The following is a 20,401-nucleotide window of genomic DNA, read 5'->3' as shown; positions in this document are numbered from 1 at the left end:
GCTACAGCAATCAGAGAAGAAAAAGAAAGAAAAGGAATCCAGATCAGAAAAGAAGTAAAGCTCTCACTGTTTGCAGATGACATGATACTGTACATAGAAAACCCTAAAGATAGTATCAGAAAATTACTAGAGCTAATCAGTGAATTTAGCAAAGTTGCAGGAATCAAAATCAACATACAGAAATCATTTGCACATCTATATACTAACAATGAAAAATCAGAAACAGAAATTAAGGAATCAATCCCATTCACCACTGCAACAAAAAGAATTAAATATCTAGGAATAAACTTGCCTAAGGAGACAAAAGAACTGTACACAGAAAATTATAAGACACTAATGAAAGAAATCAGAAACGACATAAACAGATGGAGAGATATTCCATGTTCCTGGGTAGGAAGAATCAATATTGTGAAAATGACTATACTACCAAATGCAATCTACAGATTTAATGTGATCCCTATCAAATTACCAATGGTATTTTTCACAGAACTAGAACAAAAAAATTCACAATTCATATGGAAACGCAAAAGACATCAAATAGCCAAAGCAGTCTTGAGAAAGAAGAATGGAGCTGGAGGAATCAACCTTCCCGACTTCAGATTATACCAGAAAGCTAGTGTCATCAAGACAGTATGGTAGTGGCACAAAAACAGAAATACAGACCAATGGAACAAGAAAGAAAGCCCAGAAATAAACCCATGCACCGTGGGTACCTTCTTTTTGATGAAATTTTACTTATACATAAACAGGAAGGTATCAAAAGAGTGTTCTAAAGTTTCTTTTCTAATTAATACTGGGTTTAAATTATAAGTTTTCTTCATTTCAGTTATTTTAACTTATTCTATTTATATATACTTTCAGAGGAACATTTATTTTTAGATATACATTTCTTATTCCTTCCAAAGGTTAATATAAAATTTAGGTTTAGAAAGGCTATAGCTGAGATGACAAGGAGGTAAATTTAATGCACTGGCCAAATTACAAGTCTTGCTGGTCACCTTTATTAATGAATAATAAAACCTAGAAATGCCATAACAATCTTGGGGGAAAGAAGAAAACAGTCAGTCATACACACGCAGCTGCTGGATAAACTGAATTCTGCTATTATTTTCCTAAAACCTCTAAAAGTGACACTGTAAACCTATTACTAATACTGCATTGCAAATGAATAGCTGCAACCAGGTGTTAATTTTCCTTACGAATATGCCCCAACTGTGACTGATGGTTTCAAAACGCCAGGCTGGCCCTCAGTACTCACACTGTACAGGTCTCTGGTCTCTTCCTTCATTTTTGGGATCTCCAGGAGCAGTGCCCAGACTTCACCTCTGAGCTGGAGAGGGATTCCTTTGTAAATTCTCCTATGAAACTTATGGAAAGAAATATAAATTGAAAGTTACAAACACAAAGCTCAGACTAGTCCCTTAAATCACTTCTGTTACTCTTTTCAAAGGATTCCTGGTAACTGATCAAATTTAACACTCTTGGATCCTCTCACGTCTCCTCTTTAGATCTGAACAGGGACATATACACAGAAAGGACAGAACAAACAAGTAAGAAGATGTCAAGTTTGTCCATACATTAGCATTTTCACTCACTGCAAAGGTGCGCCTTCAGACACTCGAGAGCACAGTCAGCGCCCTTTCTAAAGCTGTGAACATCTGACACGTTCCCCGCTGATGTGCCTAACTAGTTACACACGTCCCTTCTTTTCCCTCGTACATCTAAAAGGTTCAGAATAACAAAACAGTTCTCTTGTGTCAGTGTCTTTATGGAGTCTCTCCAGAACGTTCTATCTCACAACTCATTGTGGCCCCCAGTCTTTATGCATCTCCCCCCTCCCTGTCCCAACACACACACACTTCCTCTTTCCCTCTCTTCTCAACTCTGGAGAGTTCCTTCAGGAAAACTTTTGTTCTTTTCCTAATGACGCTGATCCTATCTGACCAGACAAAAATAGTGATAAATTTCCATCAAGAAGGAGCACCACTTCTTAATATATTATGTATAAATCATCAGTATCATTAACTCTTTGGGTACTTGACACTGCTCTCACTCTAAGAATCTTAAGACTCAGCATACCTCTCCAACTTCTTGTGATTCGCCTTTTTCCTTAAAGCTAAGCACATATTCAAAATAACATATACTTATTATGCTCATTACAAAGTTGTACATAAAGAAACTTTAAAACTTAAAAGGAAGTGATGAAACAAATTATGGCAGAAACTTCAGGAACAAGGTAAAAATAAGTACATAGTTACCATTATGAACAATATTATTTCAATAGCATGTAAGAAAACAAGACATTAGAACTAATAACCAAAATGCTGATGAGCTATGAACTAATAAGCAGAGCTTCAACTTCTACAATTATACTACTTAGATTTTTTAAAATGAAGCCTTTACTAAATCATGATGTAGCTTTAAGAAACTGTGAACTTAAATAATTAACACTGTAGAATGACTTTTCCTGTGAAACAGTGCTTACTGTGATGTTGACTCAATTAGATAATCACATACATAATTTCAGCTTTGTTCCTTTGGTATAAACACAGTACGGTCTCAAATTTGAAATTTCAGCAGACAGCGACTAGAAACACCAAAGAGTTAACTCAGGCAGCAGATGTAACTGAAGAATATGTACAGAAAGCCTGTGTGTAAATTCCACTCTGCTTCAGCATTTCCCATGTGCTGAACGCTTAACACCATTAACTGCAAACTGAGTGTGTGGGTTTTTTTAAGTGACTTTAAGATTTATTTTCCAAAGAAAGTTTATCACCTATGTTCATTTCAAATTTACAATAAACTTAACTTTTTAAAGGAATATAATCCACTAAAAGCAACTTCAAATTCTCTCCTGAATTTCCAGAGTAAAGGTGTTAAACTGTGAGCAACGATGGCAAGTAACCAGATCGACTCTGGTGGACACAACTGCACGTCCATTAGACAGATGTCCTTCCATGAGTAAAATGAGAACCACGTGCGTTTCTTACACTGCATCACTCACAAGGATTTTAGACATTATTTACTGCTTTTGTTCAATTCTGTATTCAACAATTATATATAAATTACTGACTCCAAATAGGCACAAGTCTCCTGAGTCTGGATCTGAAGAGTTTTAAACCATCCATGAGGCCCCATGCTTCTTAACAACATTCTATTTCCTTCTGGCCTTTAACTGACAAAAGGGACTTCTAAGCAAACAGACAATAAGCAAGCCCCGGCATCTGGACATACCATCTCTTGCTTATCGTTAAAAACAGCCTTGAGAAATTTAATTCTATACATCGTGTCTCCATTTTCCCATCAGTTGAATCAAATGTTGGCTAATACAAGTCTGTCAGTTACCTGACCAACAAAGGTCCATTCAGTTATTTGACAAAAAAAAACACCACCACCATATATATATATATACACACACACACATATATACCCATTGTAGGAACACTGTTATGACAGAGCTCAGACACAATAATATCACGACTAGTTAAATGTCTCTGCCAGCAGAGATAACTTCATCCCTTCATTTAATAGATTATATTAAACGCAGTGTGACTGCACATAGCGGGTAGTCAATGTAAAACACAGGCAACCTTAATGGCAATTTTTTCATTAAAGCTTATATTCTAAAAATACAAATATTCTCTATCAGACCTATATATTTTTATTTCAAGATATTTATAGATATTTCTTTGTACTACTACCACATAAGTAAGGATTCTGTTGAGAGAAAACATATACTTTCCTTTGGAAGAGAAGGAAAATATACACTATTTTTTAACTTCAATGTAATTTAAAACTGGGTATAAACCGAGAGCAGCAATTCTTTTAGAAGGTGCATTCTGCCTCATACCAGATTGGACCATATATATCATCAAATAATTCTAGTATTCATTATAGTTGTGGGAAAGTGCTTTAAAATGATACATGAAAGAAAGCTCCATTAAAATCTCTCTCACTGAGAAGTACATTAGCAGAGTTGCTGTCAGGGTAACAGCCTAGTAGAATGCTCATTTTAACAAAGGCTTACATACTTCCACAGACATATGTATACTAGAGAAGGACATAAAGTCATGTAATTCTACAACTATTTTATTGGACTGAAGCTGAGATTAAAGCGTAGGTACAATGCATCATGATAGATTCTGTAATTAGCACTTGAAAGATCTTTCCACAAAGACATTAGGTGAAAGAGTTGTCAGCTTTAGGTCAGTCTGAGCAGCAGAGTGTTAAACCAGAACACAGAGATCATGACCAATATTCTACTCTGAACGGATTCTTCTTGAAACATAAAATAAAATTAGTAACCCAGAAATGAACTTACTCCTGATGAAAATAAAATAGTAACAGTCTAATGGAATTTAAATGGGGATATTTAGGATGCTCCAGAAGAAAAGTGATGTTATTCCTGGGAGATACCCCATGACAAAAAGATTTTCAAGGCTGAATAAATGTCACAGAATTTAATGTCCCTTTTGAAAATTTCTACCACATATTAAAGATGCTGAGGAATCCTGTAGTAAAGAAATCTGCTTACCTCTGTTCAGTTTTAATTTTCCCAAAGTAACTTAACCGAAGAGCCTCTCTCTCATGTAATAATAAGCAACACTTACTGACCGCATATTAAGTGTCAGGCACTATTGTTTGCGCTTTGCATGAATTATCTTATTTAATCCTCAAAACAACTCGGTGAAGGAGGTATTGTGATTACCCCCATTTTACAGACAAGCAAACTAAGGCAGAAAAAAGCTTAAACACCTTCCCCCAAGTCACACGGCTAATAACGTGGCAGAGCTGGGTTTGAACCTGGGATAGTCTATTGTTTAATCAGTAGGCAACACTGTTTCCATGTAAAAATACCCCTTAGAACCAGGGAACTGATGCTCCCTGGAATTCTTGTTGGCAAAGGCTGACACACAACAATTTATATCTACGTAAATAGGAAAATGTATATATATTGCATAGAAAAAAAGTGTGAGGAAACAGACAAAAATCATAACAGTTACTCAGTGTTTTGTTGTAGGATTGTGGAAGGTTTCTTTTTTCTATTAAAAAACTTTTTAACTGTCTAACCTCCCTTCAAAAAACTGCTAGTGAATGCTTACTACATGTGAGGTGCAATGCCTAATGGCTTACATCGATAAAATCATGAAATCATCATCTCTTTGAAATAGGTATTATCTCCATTTCAAAGATGAGGAAACAGAGGCTTAGTTGTCAGCAGTTCTCAAGGCATGGGCCATGCAAACTATTTTCTTAATGATACTAAAACATTACTGGCCTCTTTCCCTGCGCTGACTTTGGCACTGGGAGCAGAAAAACCTTAGTTCATGGCTCCCCATAAAAGCTGAAGCTCCTGGCACCTCGGCACAAACGAAGGCAGGAGAAGCACCGTGCGGCAGTCACTGTTCTTTGATCACAGCTTAAAACAGAGGTCACTGCGCTTAGCAATGCCCTTAATGAAGCAGTGGAAACTATTAATTTCACTCCATCTCAATCCTGAAGACACATCTTATTAATACTCTGGGTCATGCGGTAGCACACACAGAGCACAGTGCCAGCCTCAAGTAAGAGCATTTATGAAACTGAACTGCGATCTGAACCAACTGCTTTTGTCAAGGACACTAATCTGAAAAAAATGACTGACTAACAAACCGTGGTTGTTGAGACTTGTTTAGCAGACAGATGCTCAAAAATCAATGAAGTATAAAATATAAATAAATAAATAAATGAAGTAAGCCTGTTACTCTAAGGAAAATTTGTTGTCGTTGTTTAGCCTCTAAGGCATGTCCAACTTGTTTGTGACCCCATGGACTGTAGCCCACCAGGCTCCTCTTTCCAAGGGATTTCCCAAGCAAGAATATTGGAGTGGGTTACCGTTTCCTTCTCCAAAGGATTTTCCCAATCCAGGGAACAAACTCGAGTCCCTGGCACTGGCAGGCAGGTTCTCTACCAAGGAACCACCTGGGAAGCCCTTAAGGAAAACACCTGATGGCATTGTTGCCACTGGTAACTTTTGCCCTTTCAAGCAAAAGTTAGAATTTTGGAAAACTTCAACTACTATGAACTTCACAACTGAACAATGTTTAAAGACTTTTCTGATGAGATTAGTAGGAATATTAATAGATGTATGCATTAAAAAAAAAAACTGATTTAAACAGCCCAAACTCAATCCCGGGCAAAAAGATTTAGGAGGGAGATCTGCTAGATGCTTTAGGACAAGGACGAGCTACTGTTCACAAACACTTTTCAAAACAAAACTTCTCTCCTTCTGAGCAGGAAGACAGATGGATACCAAGCCTGGAGTGACTGCATTAATCCTGACCCCAAAGGGAAGCCACAGTCAGTGGGAAGCTGGAACCACAGCAGGCAGAGGAGGGAGATGGAAAGACACAAAATCACCAGCAGCAATGTAACTAAGCAGCCGAATTCCGTCACCCCTGAAAGCCTGCCGATCTCTGCGCTGTCCACCGCGTCCTCTCAATTCCTGCAACCAGTCTAAACTGGGCATTCTGTGACAGCACAGAGACTCCTAATTTAAGGCATTCCACTCAGGAGCTTCCCTGATAACTCAGCTGGCAAAAAATCTGCTTACAATGCAGGAGACCCCGGTTCAATTCCTGGTTTGGGAAGATCCGCTGGCGAATGGATAGGATACCCACTCTGGTATTCTTGGGCTTCCCTGTGGTTCAGCTGGTAAAGAATTTGCCTGCAATGCAGGAGACCTGGCTTTGATCCCTGGATTGAGAAGATCCCACGGGGAAGGGAAAGGCTACCCACTCCAGTATTCTGGCCTGGAGAATTCCATTGATTGTATAGTCCATGGGGTTGCAAAGAGTCGGACACGACTGAGCGACTTTCACTTCACTCACTCAAATTAAAATTAAAAAAAAATTTTTAAGAATATGCATGTTATATTCTTATCATGAGAGAGGAAATTTTACTGGGAAAATCCACTTCATAAGGAAGTAATATTTTAATTACCTTTTCAGTGTTCTTGTATTTTTCCCATCCTTTTAGCATTTTCAACCATTTAGTAGTTCTTTCAATTTCCAGGTGCTTTTGCTAAAAATAAAATTGAAATTTATTGTTATTGTTTGTTTCAGACTTCTTTTACTTAACAAATTACCAAAAAATGTCAAGGAAAATGCTGCTGAAAAAAGAACTACAAAAAAGTTATGCAACATTGGACAGCAAATATCTTAACTTTTTAAAAAATAGTTGGACACTTGATTACTGCTGTATCAAGAGTATGCTCTTGCTTAAGTTAAAATACACAGGAGAGACAGGTAAAGAGAGAGGAGTCACTCAGATTTTCTAACATTTCAAATTAATCTAACTCTGGGTATTTTCCCTGGAGAAGGGCAGGGCAACCCACTCCAGTATTCTTGCCTGGAGAATCCCCATGGATAGAGGAGCCTGGCGGGCTACAGTCCATGGGGTCGCAAAGAATCGGACATGACTGAGCGACTAAGCACTTGGTATTTTACAAAGTTAGGCCAAAAGGAAATTTTAAAATATTTTGAAATATCTTTATGAAGCAACAAAAAACACAACTTCAAAATTCCATTCTCTTCTTTAACATTTTACTGAATTGTGGCATTTTAATTCCTTCCGTGACAAAGGTGGTTTTTATAAAGGAGAACTGGATATTATTGGGAGATCATTACATAACTAGCATTATGCTAGTGAAAACTGTACAAAGTAAGTAACTGTTGCTGCCCTTGGGAAAGTTCACCATCTGCTCAAGGGCCCCTGACACGGAACATGCAGTGCTGGGCCTAGAGGCAGAGAGCGCGACTCAAATCCTATGAAGGGAGCAATGCCACCCACCCAGGACGGCAGAGAAGGCACCCTGAGTGCAGAGCTGGAAGACTGTTCGGGTTTTTATCCAGTGCAAAATTCCGAGAAGCGCGGGCAGATATACTTCTCAGACAATGCAGCACCACAGGGGCTAAAAAAGGACGCTTCCAGAGCTGAGGCTGAACACACGGTCGGTCGTCTCCACTGTCACTAAACTAAGATTCTGGGCAAAGCTGGGAATGGGGTGGAGAGGGTTAAGGGAAGAGGGGAGATGGAAGAGAAAAAGCTTCTCCCTCACCCTGGTTTCCAGGAGAAGGGATTTTTTTCCTAAGTCCTCCAGCCTGCCCTCCAATCTCTTATTAACTCTCATGGTGGTAGAGTGACTTACCTGATTGGTACATTCAGAAAAAAAGACCTGGGTGTACAGCCCTCCATTCCTTCCCTTTGCAGGCCCAGCCTACACTCAGAAAGCACATGTGGGTGGGCCGAGCGGGGAAGCGAGTCTCTCTCCAGGGCCACCCCCCCACCTCCGCTGCTGCGCACCTGATCTCCTTCCCCCAGCGGCACCTCCCTGCACGAAGGCCAAGGTGCCTGTGGCCTCTGACTGCCTGGAAAAGAGTCGCAGGGTCCACACCTAGTGATCACGCTTTTGTGAGAACAAAACAACAGAATTCCTAGGAGCGAGCGAGCTGCTGCTGTTCTGTTAATTCTCCTCAGCGGCAGCATGTTCTTCCCCGAAGGCCTCTGTAAGTGTTTTAAGTGCATCTAAAGAGTGAAGGAAACAGAAGACCACACGGGAAAGAACAGTTCCGAAGGGACATTTTATGCTCAAAAACGTATGCTCGCTACACCCCTATGAGGTAGGCATAATCCTCCTCACTTCACAAATAAGGAGACAGAGGCCCAAAGGAGCCAACGGACTTTTCCACGTTCCCCTCTGGTCAGCTCAAAGCCAGGCTGTCTGGCCCCAGGACCCGCGTGCTGGGCCGTCACGTGCTAGGCCCTTGCCTCCACCCAGTCCTGGCTCTCCTTGGGGGAATCTCAGCTCTTGGGTGAATCCAGCCCCAAATAGGCAGATGGCACAGGCCCACCATCGATATTTTTAGATGCAAGAGAACCGTAAAATCACAAAGAAAATCCTCAATATGGAAAAGATTCTCACCAATCAGAATACTTTGACGCAATTTTTTTGGGGGGTGGGGGGATTATATCCTTAAAACTTTTTAATTACTTCTTTACTCTTCTAAAAATTTTGATGGCTTTTTCATAACCAAAGATGATCACTTGTGAGCAAAAGATACTCTGTTATGATTCTCATTTTTCAAAAGATTAAGCATATTCTTCATTATATTATTAGTGATAAAATGCTACAGATGGTTCCAGAAATATGTTTAATTTTAAACCTCAGCAGGGCATTGAAATCTAATTAATGTTTCTGCTGAACATGACTTCAGAGAAGGCCAAGCTGTGAAAAATTAAGATGGATCTAAGGAGCCATTCAGTCACTTTACTGTTCTGCACTTCCTCCCCTGACTTCCTCAAAGCTCAATCCCTTTCTCCACCAACAAGAAAGCACCAAATAATTCAAGCCAACCCAAGAGCATAATAACATATACTCTGCCAGGAAAAACCCTGCTGAGATCTAGCAGGTCTCCTGCTATCTTTCCTTTTTATGACTATTAAATTGTCAATAACTCACTTTAAGGAACAGCTACCCTTTTTTTAAAAAGGCACATTTTTGTATTCTAATGCTCATCATATATACAGAGAGATTATTTTAAATGCTTCACACTCTTACATGCAAGCATGAAACACACATGCACAATTTTAAGAACTATTAAGTATGCTTTTCTTTCCCCTACAGCAAAAAAGGAAAAATTTTGGGTAAAGCTCCCAGGCTGTAAAATTTTAAAATTATACACCAGTATAAAATTATACATTGGTATTCCATCGGGCTTAAGTGTTAACTCTGTAACACTGTCAGATCAACTGTACCAGATTTGAATGCACTCATGAATCTGTAATAAGCGGATAAAATATACTTAATCAGCAAAGATGCTACAGCTTATCAACTCCAGAATTTAATCTGAAAACACGTGTGACAAGTATGAACTTAAATGCTCTAGAAAAACAGGCTTGCCGTGGACTCACTGACACCAAGACGCTAGAACAACAGCAGCAAGGTAGAACCGCACCTTGAGGTTCAGCAGACAGGTCAAACTCCACACAGCCAAAGCGAAAGTGAAAGTGAAGTCGCTCAGTCGTGTCCAACTCTTGGCGACCCCATGGACTGTAGCCTACCAGGCACCTCCGCCCATGGGATTCTCCAGGCAAGAGTACTGGAGTGGGGTGCCATTTCCTTCTCCAGGGGATCTTTCCAACCCAGGGATCAAACCCACGTCTCCCTCATTCCAGGCAGACACTTTAACTGCTGAGCCACCAGGGAAGCTAAAAAAGGACACACACATCCAAAAGGACTTCCCTAAACACGGTGCTGCTGCCCTTCCCTTCCCTGCTGTGAATGAACAGCACCACCAGCCACTGGGTCAATCAGCCTAAAAGCTTAGCTTTTCAGTCTTCCATTTATCTTCCTTCTAGACCCAAACTGCACTTTGCTGGTCCCGCCCATGTCTCCGGCTTCCATCACGTCCTCTGCCTGTTCTGGGGGGTGGGAGTGGGGCAATGCTTATCCCTAGACAAGGGCAAGAACTCACAGGCAGCCCTGAGTGGCCTCAAGCCAGCCTCCACACTGCTGTGACCTTTTATGTGAGTCCCAGTTTAAAAAATCCTTCAACGACTACCCATTATCTACAAATAAAGTTCAAATGTCTACACAGATGGCTCTAACACAGGATGACACAAACTCACCTTCTAGTTTCCTCCTATTTTGATGACCTGGTCGTCATTCCCAACACACAATGTATTTTCATGCCTCTGCTAGCAATCTATACAAAACTGCTATTAAATAACTCTGTTGACTTTATACACAGACATCTTACTTTCTCTAATTTTTACTGAAACATTTCAAACCTGCAGAAAGTTGGAAGCCCAATGCACCATATAGTTATATATGCTTCAGCAAAATCCATCAATTACTAACATTTTGCCAGATTTAATCTATTTATATTGGGGTGTTTTTTTTTTCGGGGGGGGGGAGCTAATCTATTAGAAAATCACAGACATCATGAACACTCCAAATATTTACCTAAGAATAAGACACATTATCCTACATAATCATAGCACCACTATCACACTCCTTCAAGAAATTTAAAATTGGTTCATTATTTGATAATAAACCATCCATATATCAAACTCCCCACTAGTCTCAAAAGTGTCTGTACAGCTGTTTTTCTTTAGGTGGGTGGAGAGAAGACATCTCTTTAGTTCCCTTTACTCTAGAACAGTCTCCTGGCCTTTGTCTTTCATGATGTTGATTCTTGAAGGGTATAGTCTGTACTATCTGACTTTGTCTAATTGTTTCCCTGAGATTTTGGTAGGAATACTACATAACAGATTTTGTGTCCTTATGGCATCCACTGGCAGCTCGTGCTGATCTGTACCATTATCTGTGATGTAACTTTTGATGCCTCGGTTAAGTGGTATTTGCCCAACTTCTCTGTTAACAGAGACATCCCCTTTTGTAACTAATATGTAATCTGGCTGGTGCACTTTAAGACAATGTGGACATCCTGCTCCTTAACAACTCTACTCAGTGGTCTTCTCATCCACTGTAATTTCTACCTGAATCAATTCTGATTCTGATGGTGTTAAAATGGTTTTTTACCTTTTTCATGTGTGTATGGTAAATTTTTTTTTTTTACCATTTTAGTGGGGTTTTTTCCCTCTCATTCTTTCTATATTACCATCTGATATTTTCTATTAAAATGTTTTCCCTCCTGCGTCCCTCCCAATTTTTAATATCACTATGGTGTACAGATAATCTAGCCAAGGCTATGGTTTTTCCAGAAGTCATGTGTGGATTTGAGAGTTGGACTATAAAGAAAGCCGAGTGCCACAGAATTGATGCTAATGAACTGTGGTGCTAGAGAAGACTCCTGAGAGTCCCTTGGACTGCAAGGAGATCCAACCAGTTCATCCTAAAGGAAATCAGTCCTGAATATTCATTGCAAGGACTGATGTTGAAGCTGAAATTCCAATATTCTGGACAACTGATGTGAAGAACTGACTCATCTGAAAAGACCCTGACATGGGAAAGATTGAAGGCAGGAGGAGAAGGGGACAACAGAGGATGAAATAGTTGGATGGCATCACTGACTCAATGGACACAAGTTTGAGCAAACTCTGGGAGTTGGTGAAGGACAGGGAGGCCTGGTGTGCTGCAGTCCGTGGGGTCACAAAGTGTCAGACACGACTAAGGAACTGAACTGAACTGATGGTGTAAAGAACTATTTTATTCATTCGCTGTGTTATAATCCATTATTATCATCATTATTCCTTTTGAGGCTCGAGTCGTCCCAAATTTGGTTGGACTGCCTCTTACCTGGTTGTAGATTTTCCCTCTTCAAGTGGATCCTTTAGACATGCCCGATCTGGCACAAACTGATTCAGGTTCACTTTATACTTTTTCTAGGGTCTATACCCTAGACCTAGATCATCCATTTCTTTAAAGAAACAGGGGTACTTTTTCAGGGGGAATGGCTACTAGATGTGCTCATCATTGCAGTTTTTAAAATCACACAGGAGACCCCAGCACAAGAAAATTCTACTCCCCTGAGAATGTCAGGACAACACATATCAAAAGGAAAAACTTCCATTTGAAGCTTGCAGTTTAATACCTGATCATCTTAAATTGGCATCCCCTCTGAATCAAGACTGGCCCCTCACACTGGGGAAAGCAGGGTTTAAGGATTAAAAACGGGACCAATATCTTCTTTGTTGCCTCAATCTCTAGTGATCTGAGACTATACTTTAAGCCCATGCAGGACCAGTTGAACAGGAAGTACTTAACAACTGCTGCATCACCCACCCAGTATGGAGTAACCCTGTATTGGGTCCGACACTCCTCCTGCCCCTAACATGATCAATAACCAAGACAGTAAAGGCTAACCACACACACAATGCATGGATGAATATTAAACAGTCTTCTCTTCTACAATAATAAATCTTAGAACTTTACAGAAGTTCAAGTCTTCAGATGTTTTTTGAGTATTAGGATGTATGACTAAAGACAGTTGAGCCATGCCACGCACTCCTCGACCTCACCAGCAGAGGTCAGGAGAGGATAAGGAGTGCAAGAAGTAGACATGTGTTTTGACAGAATGACATTGAAAAGTCATGTATTTCAAGTAAGATTTCACAGCACATAAAATTAAGATATAATTTTAAAAATCTGAATAGGCTCCAATATTCCATTAAGCTATGCAAAATATCACTGCAAAAACGAATAGCTGAATCCAGGAAAATTCATAGTTTCACATATCCTTTCCTCCTTATTAAAAGCATCAATAAGCTCAAACAAACAATATAATCCATTATTAATAGTGTTCTCTGCAGAGTAAATATAAGTGTGTTTGTTTATTTGTTAATGTGCCTGTTTGGGGGAATCCAAAGCACTCTGCAAATACCAACAACAATCCTCTTATGAAGGCCCGATTTCTACTACCCCTATTTTCAACAGAAAATTGCCTTATGTTAAAACAAACAAAAAACAAAACACCACCACTGCAAAGCTGGAACTAAAAGCCCTGAGACTTTACTGTGTATTAGTGTACAAGTCTTTTCAAATGGCAGGCAGGAAGTTCACATTGCAAGTAGATGCTTTGTGAAGACTAATAAATACTTACAGCTTCCACATGGCTATCATTTCCACTAATTTATTTAACACAGCAATATATGCAGAAACTTGTATTAGTTTCCTAGAAATGGCAGATCTTGAACATTTGGTCTACGCAGTCACTGAAGAACACATGGACTAAGATGAAACCAGGAAAATTGGGGGAAATCCGGATAAACTAAAAAGTTTCCAGCCTCAGACTGCTTTTCATGTGTCTAGAGTTCTCATCCCACTTGGAAGAAATCAAAGCTGTGAAATGCGGGTCACACAATGTGAGCTCAGTTTATGGATGAGGGTAGAACGGAATCTCAGTCAGCAGCCTCAGAACTCCCTCTCCCAGTGACACATTGACAGGGAATATAAAACTATCTTGTGTTAAACTGTGAAGGTATGCATGTCATTTCTTAGTGGTTTCCTAGTATATTAAACTCTTTAAACAATCCATTAATTGTAACTTGAATTCCAATGGGTAAAGAGGTCTTTTAGGTACAGGCAAGTCTCTCTAAAAAATTTAAAAACAACTTCCCTCAAGCATGTATCCTCTAAAATGTTTTATCTCTTATTTCTTCTGTACTTTACGTCACATTTTTTGAATCATCTTTACTACTGATTCCCATACGTATGAATTTTTTGGACCAGGAAATCGTTTTGAAAGGTGAGGAGAAGAGGCACTGGAGAGAAAAGTCAGTATTGTAATAGGTTGCCAGATTTTTATTCTCCCAAATATGGACATATTTTGTTGAAAGACACCTTCCAACTCTTTTCTAATTTCTCAAATAAAGCACGCTGTCACATTTGAAAGGACAAGCTCTGCCAGCCTTTAACTCTGCGTTTCATGACAGAACACATCCTTATGTTCACCTGGTCATTCACTCAGCCGCCATTTATTCAGCACACACTACGTGCCCTGCTCTGGGTTCTGTGGCTGCAACAGTGAACAAAGCAGAAGGAACGCCCTTCAGAGAGATTATATCCTAGTGTGGAAACAGACAAAATACAGAGGTAAGTGAAATGCTGAGTAACTTGGACAGTGTTAGTGCTAAGAAAGAAATAAAGGTGGAGAGGGTAGCTAGCTTGTGTCGGGGAGGAGCTCCCAGTCTTGTAGTTCTTGTTGAGGGCCCTGGCCTGTGGGAGAGGAGGGGAGAGACAGAAACCAGTCATGCGTAGCTCTGAGGCTGTTCTGTGGACCTTCCCTTTTACTGTGGATAAGATGGGGGGTCGGCATCACATTCCCCTCAGGAGTGACATGATCCCTCTTACTCTTCCAGTGAGCAGACAGCCTGTGGGGAAAAGGGGCGGCGCACTGGCAGAAGCAGGGAGCTGGAAGCTCCAGAAGAGGCTCCAGTGAACCAGGCGGCACGAGAGGAGATGCTGAGAAGGCGTCAGACTGAATTCATGGCGAGCAGAGCCAAGAGAGGAGGTGTGGAGTGAAAGAGGACATCAAAGACAACTGAGGAGATTTCAGACAGCACATTGGATGGGTGGAGCTGCCACTGGCTGAGACAGGAAGCTTGCTCACAGATGTACTTGAAGAGAGAGAGTTCCAGGCCTGAGCCCCGGAGCACAGTAGAAAGAATAAAGATGAAGATGAGAAGGAACAAGCAGACGAAACCAAGAAAGAGCGGCCAGTGAGGAAAGAAGAAGGGGTTCTGAAGGACAAGAAAATACAAGCTTACCTCAAGAAACAAGAGAAAAATCAAATAAATAACCTAACTTTATACCTAAAGCAACTACAAAAAGAAGAAATGAAGAACCCCAGGGTTAGTAGAAGAAAAGAAATCATAAAAATTAGGGCAGGAGTAAATGAAAAACAAACAAAGGAGACTACAGTAAAAATCAACAAAGCTAAAAGCTGGTTCTTTGAGAAGATAAATAAAATAGACAAACCATTAGCCAGACTCATCACAAAAAAAGGGAGAAGAATCAAATCAACAAAATTAGAAATAAAAATGGAGAGATCACAACAGACAACACAGAAATACAAAGGATCATAAGAGACTACTATCAGCAACTATATGACAATAAAATGGACAACCTGGAAGAAATGGACAAATTCTTAGAAAAGTATAACCTTCCAAAACTGAAACAGGAAGAAACAGAAAATCTTAACAGACCCATCACAAGCACGGAAATCGAAACTCTAATCAAAAATCTTCCAACAAACAAAAGCCCAAGACCAGATGGCTTCACAGGTGAATTCTACCAAAAATCTAGAGAAGAGCTAACACTTATCCTACTCAAACTCTTTCAGAAAATTGCAGAGGAAGGTAAACTTCCAAACTCATTCTATGAGGCCACCACCACCCTGATACTAAAACCAGACAAAGATGTCACAAAAAAAGAAAACTACAGGCCAATATCATTGATGAACATAGATGCAAAAATCCTCAACAAAATTCTAGCAAACAGAATCCAACAACATATTTAAAAAGATCATACATCACAACCAAGTGGGCTTTATCCCAGGGATGCAAGGATTCTTCAATACTCACAAATCAATCAATGTGATAAACTACATTAATTGAAAGATAAAAACCATATGATTATCTCAATAGATGCAGAGAAAGCCTTTGACAAAATTCAACATCCGTTTATGATAAAAACCCTCCAAAAAGCAGGCACAGAAGAAATATACCTCAACATAATAAAAGCCATATATGAAAACCCACAGCAAACATTATCGTCAACAGTGAAAAATTGAAAGCATTTCCCTTAAAGTCAGGAACAAGACAAGGGTGCCCACTCTCACCACTACTATTCAATCTAGTTTTGGAAGTTTTAGCCACAGCAATCAGAAGAAAAAGAAAGAAAAGGAATCCAGATTGAAAAAGAAGTAAAACTCTCACTGCAGATGACATGATCCTCTACACAGAAAACCCTAAAGACACCGCCAGAAAATTACTAGAGCTAATCAACGAATATAGTAAAGTTGTAGGATATAAAATTAACACACAGAAATCCCTTGCATTCCTAGACACTAACAATGAGAAAACAGAAAGAGAAATTAAGGAAACAATTCCATTCACCATTGCAATGAAAAGAATAAAATACTTAGGAATAAATCTTCCTAAAGAAACAAAAGACCTTTACATAGAAAACTATATAACATTGATGAAAGAAATCAAAGATGACACAAATAGATGGAGAAATACACCATGTTCATGGATCAGAAGAATCAATATAGTGAAAATGAGTATACTACTCAAAGCAATCTATAGATTCAATGCAATCCCTATCAAGCTACCAACGGTATTTTTCACAGAACTAGAACAAATAATTTCACAATTTGTATGGAAATACAAAAAACCTCAAAAAGCCAAAGCAATCTTGAGAAAGAAGAATGGAACTGGAGGAATCAACCTGCCTGACTTTATACTACAAAGCGACAGTCATCAAGACAGTATGGTACTGGAACAAAAACAGAAAACCCAGAGATAAATCCATGCACCTATGGACACCTTATCTTTGACAAAGGAGGCAAGACTATACAATGGAGAAAGTGAAAACTGAAAGTGAAGTCGCTCAGTCCTGTCCGACTCTTTGCGACCCCATCAGGCTCCTCCGTCCATGGGATTCTCCAGGCAAGAATACTGGAGTGGGTTGCCATTTCCTTCTTCAGGGGATCTTCCCGACCCAGGGATCGAACCCTGGTCTCCCACACTGCAGGCAGATGCTTTAACCTCTGAGCCACCAGGGAAGCCCCCAGTGGAGAAAAGACAATCTCTTTAACAAGTGGTGCTGGGAAAACTGGTCAACCACCTGTAAAAGAATGAAACTAGAACACTTTCTAACACCATACACAAAAATAAACTCAAAATGGATTAAAGATCTAAATGTAAGACCAGAAACTATAAAACTTCTAGAAGAAAACACAGGCAAAACACTCTCTAACATAAATCAGAGCAGGATCCTCTATGACCCACCTCCCAGAGTAATGGAAATAAAGCAAAAATAAACAAATGGGACTTAATTAAACTTAAAAAGATTTTGCACAACAAAGGAAACTATAAGCAAGGTGAAAAGACAGCCTTCAGAATGGAAGAAAATAAGAGCAAATGAAGCAACTGACAAAGAATTAATCTCAAAAATATACAAGCAGCTCATGCAGCTCAATACCAGAAAAATAAATGACTCAATCAAAAAATGAGCCAAAGAACTAAACAGACATTTCTCCAAAGACGACATACAGATGGCTAACAAACACATGAAAAGATGCTCAACATCATTATCAGAGAAATGCAAATCAAAACCACAATGAGGTACCATCTCACACTGGTCAGAATGGCTGCTATCAAAAAGTCTACAAACAATAAATGCTGGAGAGGGTATGGAGAAGATGGAACCCTCTTACACTGTTGGTGGGAATGCAAACTAGTACAGCCACTATGGAGAACAGTGTGGAGATCCTTAAAAAAGCTGGAAATAGAACTGCCATACAACCCAGCAATCCCACTGCTGGGCATACACATCAAAGAAACCAGAATTGAAAGAGACACGTGTACTTCAATGTTCACTGCAACACTGTTTACAACAGCTAGGACATGGAAGCAACCTAGATGTCCATCGGCAGACAAATGGATAAGAAAGCTGTGGTACATACACACAATGGAATATTACTCAGCCATTAAAAAGAACGCATTTGAATCAATTCTAATGAGGTGGATGAAACGAGCCTATTATACAGAGTGAAGTAAGTCAGAAAGAAAAACACCAATACAGTATATTAACAAATATATACAGAATTTAGAAAGATGGTAACGATGACCCTATATGCGAGACAGCAAAAGAGACACAGATATAAAGAACAGACTTTTGGACTCTGTGGGAGAAGGCAAGGGTGGGATGCTTTGAGAGAATAGCATTGAAACATGTATATTACCATGTGTGAAAGAGATCACCAGTCCATGTTCAGTGCATGAAACAGGGCACTCAACACCAGCTGTCCTGCTACACTGGGACAACCCTGAAGGAGGGGATGGAGAGAAAGGTGGGAGCGGGGTTCAAGATGGGGTACACATGTACACCCATGGCTGATTCATGTCAATGTATGGTGAAAACCACTACAATACTGTAAAGTAATTAGCCACCAATTAAAATAAATAATTAATGGAAAAAAAAAAAAGAGAGAGAGAGAACATGTGAGAGTGAGAGGTCAACCAACCACATCACAGTGTGGGAGGGAGCTGGGAACTGACGACCTGGGGCGACAGTACAGAGATGAGAAATGAGAAGCACAAGCGAGCACATCAGCTGAGCGAGCGCATCAGCTGAGCGAGGCTGGAGGAGGAGGCACTGGGGGCTTGAGAGGGAAGAGGAAAGGGCACTAGTTAAAGTGGGAGCAGAAATTCACCAGGAAGGCATGGCATGGAGTCCAGGCAGCATAAACGTGCAGCTGAGATTTGAGATCCTGGATGTAAAGTAAAGCCATTCGTCCCAGCTGGGAGTCTTCCCCAGTAGCACAGAGCCACACTGGCGCTGCAGGGGCAGGAAGGTTAGCTCAGAAGAAGCAGGACAGGGGAGGTCCTGACCTGTGGTGGGAAGAGAGGGTGCTGAAGACCTAACAGTGATGGAATCCAGGCGGTCCAAGGATAAGCCAAGTCAGGGCACTAACAGAGAGAGAATGGCCAGAGGGTGGAACCACCCTGTGTGTCCATGTCCAAGTAGAGCGGTACAAGCTCCCCAGGAGTGGAGCTGGTAGATAGCGCTGCACCATCATTTCCCTCTCCAGCAACCCAGGGCCGCAGGGACCAGCCTTCTCCTCCAGCAGCACTGCCCTCCCACGGCATGAATACCAGGCCCTGAAAGCCACGGTTATGTCCCTCAACTGTCTCCCCTGGCCTGCCTCCAGTCACTGCCAAACAGCAAGCATTACAGGAACAGAAACCATGTCATGTTTTCCTGATATTCCAGGCTACTGCCTTGATTCTAGACTCCCGCTTGACACACTGTTGCTAAGCAGTAATACAGCTTTATTAAAAGAAATTCCTTTGCCCAAACATCAAAGTTATGACACAAAGAGAATCAGGCATTCACTGGAGAATTCAACCTCAGGAAACACCTACAGGGTTATTTACATGGCGTATGTAAAATAGCAATTTTATCCAACGTTATACTACAGTATTAATTTTCAGAAGATTTTGATTTTTAGATTCCCTAAAATGCTTTTCAAATTCCAGCACCAATTTTACCTCCATTTTCTGAAAATCAGCCTCGTTTACCCATCAAACATAAACGAACAGACTAGTGTCCCTGATCAACAGTCTCCCTCTCCATTCATGAATCCTTACAGTTCATTTTTTTGGTAGATGAGAAAATGGAGAGGTGGAGAGGGGGACTCCATGGGACTCCGAACAATCAGTCTCTAAGTGTCAGCACACCCAGCTGTGGAGCCAGGCCCCAGCCAAGTGCGATGAGAAAGGGGAACCGCTCAGTTACCAAAGCCTGACAGGTTTACTATATATAAGACTTAAGTCTTTAAAATGCAAACGTACTTATTTGACTACAGCAAACTCTTTTTGCAGTCATCTGCAGGAGATGCAGAGGAAACCTCGTGACACAGTTGTGCTGCAAAGAGCGGCTGGTCTGGACCAGAGCTGCAGGAGCCATGTGGTGCCAGAGAGGTGCCCAGGCAACGTTACAGCGTGGGGGCCTGGGCTCCCAAGCACATGCTCTCACCAGGCCCACGTCCTGAGGCGGCCTTGACGGAGAACCACCATCCACGTGCAGACTCTGCCAATGGCCACCCCTCCTTTTCCCAAGTACCTACAGAAGTTCCATAAAATCTAAAGTTGTTTCACCATTAATTTA

At 40.5% G+C, this 20,401-nt stretch overlaps 1 protein-coding gene across 7 annotated transcripts in view; it reads right to left on the bottom strand.

Annotated features, from left to right (window-relative positions):
- USP6NL (USP6 N-terminal like) overlaps positions 1-20,401 on the bottom strand; it is a 210,209-nt gene that overhangs the window by 26,926 nt on the left and 162,882 nt on the right. For all 7 annotated transcript variants that reach the window (XM_061435711.1, XM_061435710.1, XM_061435713.1 and 4 more), the window contains 2 exons: positions 6,982-7,062; positions 1,259-1,366 (listed from right to left, as the gene is read on the bottom strand). In XM_061435711.1, coding sequence (XP_061291695.1) covers positions 1,259-1,366; positions 6,982-7,062 — 189 coding nt within the window. The remainder of the gene's footprint in view (positions 1-1,258; positions 1,367-6,981; positions 7,063-20,401) is intronic.

The sequence above is a fragment of the Bos javanicus genome, chromosome 13 (assembly GCF_032452875.1).
Source record: "Bos javanicus breed banteng chromosome 13, ARS-OSU_banteng_1.0, whole genome shotgun sequence".
In the NCBI taxonomy this organism is placed as follows: domain Eukaryota; kingdom Metazoa; phylum Chordata; class Mammalia; order Artiodactyla; family Bovidae; genus Bos; species Bos javanicus.
This window is presented reverse-complemented; position numbering and strand designations above follow the sequence as displayed.